Raw genomic sequence first — 6,000 nt, forward strand, 5'->3', positions numbered from 1 at the left:
TATGCTCTAAAACACACGATTCAGCTGATCAGATCATTATCAAGACTTTGGTGACCCAAATCAGATGTGTGATACAGTGGACTGCAGTGGAGCTCTGACATGTTGATGGACAAGGTCCCCTGCAAAAGACACTTCCAGTAGAATTGTCTCTCACCATTGTGCCGTCATGAGCTCATAAGTGGATTTTTACAACCACAGTTAATGTAAAACCACAGCAGAACTGTTCTTGAGATCAGTACAATCACGAAAGCAACAAGGCGTTGAATAATCAGCGCACCCCCCCCCCCCCCCCCCCCGCATAGTCAAGGTTTCTAATTACCGTGTTCTGCCTCTGTAATTAGCATTGATATTTTAGCATTTGCTAAATGCTAAATGCGTGACTGCATTGGTGATGCTAAATGAATGGTTAGATTGATTATGCTATTCAGTTCAGTCTTTAAAACCCTGTTGTTGATTTCAAGTAGGAATCTTTAGGCTTTCCATAAAGGAGACAACTCCACAAGAAATGTACTTATACCAAAAAAAAAAAAAAGAAAAGAAAAAAGTTTTTTTCCTTGGCTAACACCTTTCTTTAGGGACAGAGATGCACTGTACATTTCCTGTAGCAAAGCCCCCTCAGACTTCGATCAAATATCAAGCTAATCTCAATCCTTTTGCCATTCAATAGAGAGAGAGAGAGAGAGAGAGAGAGAGAGAGAGAGAGAGAAGGGCAAACAAGAATAAAGGTAGAGAATGAGGGAATGGCTTCCCCTCAGTAAGCTGTTAAGACTAAAAGAAGCCAGACCCTGCTGGTCTTGTCTGCTGCTTTTTCTGAGGATTAACAGACAGCTAAACTCAGATGAATTCCACACTGCTGAAGCACCTTTTGCCTACTGGCATATGGCTTGCACACGTCCAGTGGACACTACTCACGCCGCCTGGTGCACCACGCGTGACTTCTCCAGCAGGTACTCCGAGATCTGAGCACCCACTACCGTCCCCCCACACGCGAACTTCATCTCCAGGTACTTCCCAAAGCGGCTGGAGTTATCATTGATGACCGTGCAGGCATTGCCGAAGGCCTCCACGAGGCCGTTCACAAGCAGAATCTTCTCTTGGAGAGTCCGGTTATTTGCCTGCAGGGACCAAAATGACGGATATTCTGTGAACAATGTTACACAAGCTTTATTTGCACTCTTTTAGAAGCATATCATCATAGACAGTTAATCCCAAGGCAAATATTGAGATCTTCTATCCTATAACCTCTAATTAATATTCAAACCATTGTCATTTTATGACAGAAGGCATTCTGCATATTATTCTAAACATTACACTCTGTTAAACACTATTGTGTTTAGTTTGATAACGGAACAAAAAAAAATTGGCTATGATGTTAATCCAAAAACGTCATATTTCTAAAGCACTTTTTTGAGAGTCCTGCCCCTAGGCTACCATCAGAATGAGAAGAATTCAGCGGAGAACAGAAACGCTCGTTATTTTTTCCTTGATAATGTTCACACTCACGTCATCTCTCCAGAGACTGTGAGAAGCGGCGTTTGTCCCACATGTGAGTTCCACATGTGAGCTCTCGATCTAAAGTGCCGTGAAACCTTTCTGAGCTATTTTGGACCCTCGCTGACATGTCGACAGTTGTTCACTGCGTTTCTAGACTCTAGACGAAGGCCAAACCTTGCCGAGAGCCGTGAGCTGCTGCACCAGCAGGTGGGCACTTTCCGTCTTCCCTGCTCCACTCTCCCCGCTGATCACGATGCACTGCACGGGAGGAAGGAAGGTGTGGTCACAACAAACCCTTAGATACAGCAACGCCCACGAGCGCCAGTGCACTACAGAATCTGTCCCCGGGCTGCGCCCTCCATATGCAGCAGAGCAACACAGCCTCAAGGTGCTTCCTGCGACAGGAAGAACAGGTTCTGTAACAGAAGATCCGTTTCTAAGAGCGTCTGAGTTAAAGCACAAGCAGTGGCAGTAAGACCCAGACTTATTGAACAGCACTTATTGACGACACGTGCATTGATATGGTGTTATGAGCATGGGCGACGAAACAAACATCATTCTTGGAGGGGAGCCTGAGTAACACCTCACCTCCAGTCAGTATGACCTTCAATAGAACAGAGACACAGCCACTTCTAGAGGCTGTAGAGGTTGTTAACAGGTTCTCATAATCTTTATCCACGCACACAGATGGTGCTACACTACCTGATCGGCACAGTAAGACACCATGGCCTGGTATGCACTGTCGGCCACTGCGAAGATGTGAGGAGGGTTAGCCACGCGCTTGGTGCCAATGTACATCTGTGAGTGCTGACGACATGAAACAGAAGGGAAGACCAAAAGACTTTGATTAGACTTCGAATGCAAAAAATAACATTTAAATATCATTTGTAATAAAAGACCGAAAAGAGGGAGAAAGAAGGAATGGATATGGCCTAGTGACAAGAGGCAGCTAACATAGAGGGAGAGAGAGAAAGACAGAGCTGGGGGGGGCGCACGAAAAAGAATGCAGTAGATGTTGAAATGGTGATGATATCCCAAATGATATATGACCAGCTTCAGTTTATGGCATGTAACCACACACACACACACACACACACACACACACACACACACACCCGCACACGCACGCACACACACACACACACACACACACACGCGCACACACACACGCTCGCACACACTCACACACGCAGACACGCACGCACGCACGCACACACACACTCACACACACACACACACACACACTCACACACACTCACACACACACTCACACACACTCACACACACTCACACACACACACACACACACTCACACACTCACACACTCACACACACACACACACACACACACACACACACACACACACACCTCCTGAGAATACAGATCCATCTTGTAGAAAGGGTTGACTGCGACGAGGACGTCCCCCACATATGTGTAGATGTGGTCCTTTGCATAGCGTCTCTGCAGCTGCGCCGTGACTGTATTCTTACACAAAAGAATCTGGGGTTATAGACGGCCTCTCTGTGCTCCACAAACCGGTTCCACATCCTGGTTATGTTCCTTCATGAGGTGCTCAACATGTGAGACAGAAGCTTATCAAAATAGCTCTACCTCCTACGCTCCACCCCGGCTACTGCATTTCCACATAGGTTTAGCATCTACCTACTAGTGAGATAGACTCGACAATGCCTGCTGTAAAAAAACACTATATAAGCAAAACTCAAGTGAGTTAAATCACATCTACCAGAGCAGGAAAGCTGGACTGGGCTGAATGTTGAAAACACCGGCTAGGATCGGTCTGGGTTACCATGGCTGTGGACAAGCGTGTTGTGTCCACACCCTGCCTAATGGCTCAGAAGACAGATTCCACACAGCTGCAGTGTATCAGAGGCTACCATCACTCCAAGGACATGAGAATAAAGTGAGCTCCAGATTCCTCCCAGCCAGCCTGTCTGCGTTAAGGAATGGGGGCAAAACACATCCCCGGGCGTCTGAACGATTTATACCCTTCAAGGCATCAGTGGGTGCCAGTGTGTTGATAAATCACCACAAGTGTGGTTTTGCACAAACAGTTATTGTTCTCTAATCTGTTCGCTCATTCCCTTGTCTTGACGTTTAAAAAATGGGGCCACTCAGAGAGTTATCATCACTTGACAGACTCGTTGGAAATTAAAAACCCACTGAAAAACAAAACCCTCCCTTTTACAAGTTAATCGGACACCCAGCAGAGGGAGGACAGGTTAAGCCTTACTGCACTGATTCTATAATGTACAGTTTTTGCTGAAGGCCAGTAGGAAGTGCAAAGCTTGAATTTCACAAAAGAACTCAACTCTATCAACTTTGCAGATGACAAAGTCTAGACTATTAAACCTGGTAATCAACTGATGAGCAGAGTCAGGTGTGACAGAACAGGACAATCACACTGGGCTGCAGCTAAACCACACCTCTAGCACTGCAGTTGGGAACCACTGCTATAGTGGCTTTGGAATCAGTGACTCTGGAACCACTGGTATAATGTCACTGGAACCACTGGTATTGTGGCTCTGGAACCATTGCCACTCTGGAATTACTGGTATAGTAGCTCTGATCTGGTATGTATGGTGAGGAGTTATAAGTACATATGGTGTTATGTAGCTGGTCTGCTTGCTGTGCAGTAATTGGCTTGTATGGTAAGACTGGTGCAAGGTGAAGTGCAAATTCTTACTTGATCGAGTACTTCCAGGGTTGCCAGATCCTCCACATCTTCCAGCACCTGGCTCTGGGACTTCATGTTGCTGCCTTTTTTAGTGTGAATCCTCTCATGCCTATAGTACAGTATGCAATGATCCATACACAGAGGAGACACAAAAGCATCATTTGAATAACGCACTTAGAACAACCAGCACAACAAGACTTAACAACAGCACACAGTAATACATACAGAACAATTACTACAACAAAACAGAAACATGAATGGATGGATATCAGTGGGAAAATAAGTTTGTGAACCCTTTGGTATTATATGGGTTTGTGCAAGAATGGCTCCTAAAAGGTGAGCAGATCTTTATGTAAGTAATAATAAAGGCTCTTATTCTTGAACAAAGAACACACCCCGAGGGTTCACAAACCTTTTCTCATGCACAGGTTTGGCCTCACAAAGTAAAAGTCCTCCTTTTTGACCCAACAATCTGGTTTTGCTTATTATCTCAAGTTAAATTAGTAATACAAAATCATGGTAGGACTTTTACTTTTCCAAGCTTAAACTATTACACCTCTGACTGAATGCTGTCTGTTTACAAAATAAAACCTCAAACACTTCAGGAATCTGACGTGCGAAAGTGTGTTCTAGTCACATAAACCAATCCCTCTCAGCCTAGTCTTCATTAGTTTGGTGATATGTCCAGTTTCAAAGGCTAAATGTCCAGCTTGAAAGCCCAAACAACTGGTGCCTTTTTGGAGGAAGAATTCCTTAAAAAGCTCCAAAACCTTCTAGACAGGAACCATCAGAACCATCAGAACCACAAGAACCACAAGAACCACTGGAACCATCAGAACCACAAGGACCATCAGAACCTTCAGAAGCATCACAACCACCAGAACCACTGGAAGCATCAGAACCTTCAGAACCATCAGAACCTTCAGAACCACCAGAACCACTGGAAGCATAAGAACCTTTAGAACCATCGGAACCATATGTTGGTTTTGCTGATTTAGTGATAGCATACGGCACTGACCAAGATAAAAGATAACAGCATTCTGAGAGTAAAATAATTCTGTGGTCCAGAAGGTTATCATTTCTAATATATTTCAGACTTAACAACTAAATTAATAACATCTTAAAGACTGCCAGTACCAAGTCATAAAAAAACCACAGCACAGATGCCGCAAACTAGTATACTCCGATAGCGAGCACGATTCCTCAAAAGGCACATCAAAGATGGAAGAAAGAGTCAATACAGCTAATACAGTGCAGCTGGAGACCTCATCTTATCTGTCCTACCACTGTACGACGCAGGAGTCATCCCCTACCTGTCATTCACGTCTCTCCTCTCAGCCTTTCGACGCTGGCTTAAAAAACAGAAATGACGCGGACATCTTAGACGCAGGGCAGAGCACGGAGGATTCAGCAGAGGGAGAACTTTTAAATGGTCAGACAGCATTAAGGCCTTTTGTGTGGCGACAAAGAGGTGGGGCCCCTGGGGGACACTGTCCATTCAGCGATAGGTGTCTTAAGGTGGGCCGTGTACTGTGTGCAGTGTCACGTTACTCTAAACAGTGAGGTCAGGAGAAAAGTGGAGGTTTTTTTGGTTTTTTTTCCCTTTTTCAGAAAACATACAAAACACTCAGTGGTTTCATGGAACTACTGCAGCTAAACCCCAAGTGTCGATTTCAGAGAACCTTTCAGAGTTATGACACAGAACTCGTGTGCTTTCTCCTTGCTACGCCGGTGTCCACATGCGTGTTCTCCAGTACCTGATCTTCTCCACGATGCCCATCTGCTGGTTGAAGTCAATGAGATCCCTGAG

General features: G+C 45.0%; 2 protein-coding genes across 2 annotated transcripts in view; both read right to left on the reverse strand.

The window, feature by feature from the left end:
* Positions 1-5,596, reverse strand: part of LOC145655087 (myosin-IIIa-like) — a 26,529-nt gene extending 20,933 nt beyond the window's left edge. The window contains exons 1-6 of the mRNA XM_081708870.1: positions 5,504-5,596; positions 4,200-4,299; positions 2,864-2,980; positions 2,197-2,301; positions 1,669-1,752; positions 913-1,115 (exon numbers count right to left, since the gene is read on the reverse strand). Coding sequence (XP_081564996.1) covers positions 913-1,115; positions 1,669-1,752; positions 2,197-2,301; positions 2,864-2,980; positions 4,200-4,265 — 575 coding nt within the window. The 5' untranslated portion in view covers positions 4,266-4,299; positions 5,504-5,596. The remainder of the gene's footprint in view (positions 1-912; positions 1,116-1,668; positions 1,753-2,196; positions 2,302-2,863; positions 2,981-4,199; positions 4,300-5,503) is intronic.
* A 317-nt stretch (positions 5,597-5,913) lies between these two features.
* Positions 5,914-6,000, reverse strand: part of LOC145655089 (myosin-IIIa-like) — a gene marked incomplete at its 5' end in the record, with an annotated part of 15,214 nt that continues 15,127 nt past the window's right edge. Inside the window, one exon of the mRNA XM_081708874.1 lies at positions 5,914-6,000. This exon is cut by the window's right edge and continues 103 nt beyond it. Within this exon, the coding sequence (XP_081565000.1) occupies positions 5,914-6,000 (87 nt within the window).

The sequence above is a fragment of the Electrophorus electricus genome, unplaced genomic scaffold (assembly GCF_041902795.1).
Source record: "Electrophorus electricus isolate QZ-2024a unplaced genomic scaffold, ASM4190279v1 Scaffold170, whole genome shotgun sequence".
Classification (NCBI taxonomy): Eukaryota; Metazoa; Chordata; class Actinopteri; order Gymnotiformes; family Gymnotidae; genus Electrophorus; species Electrophorus electricus.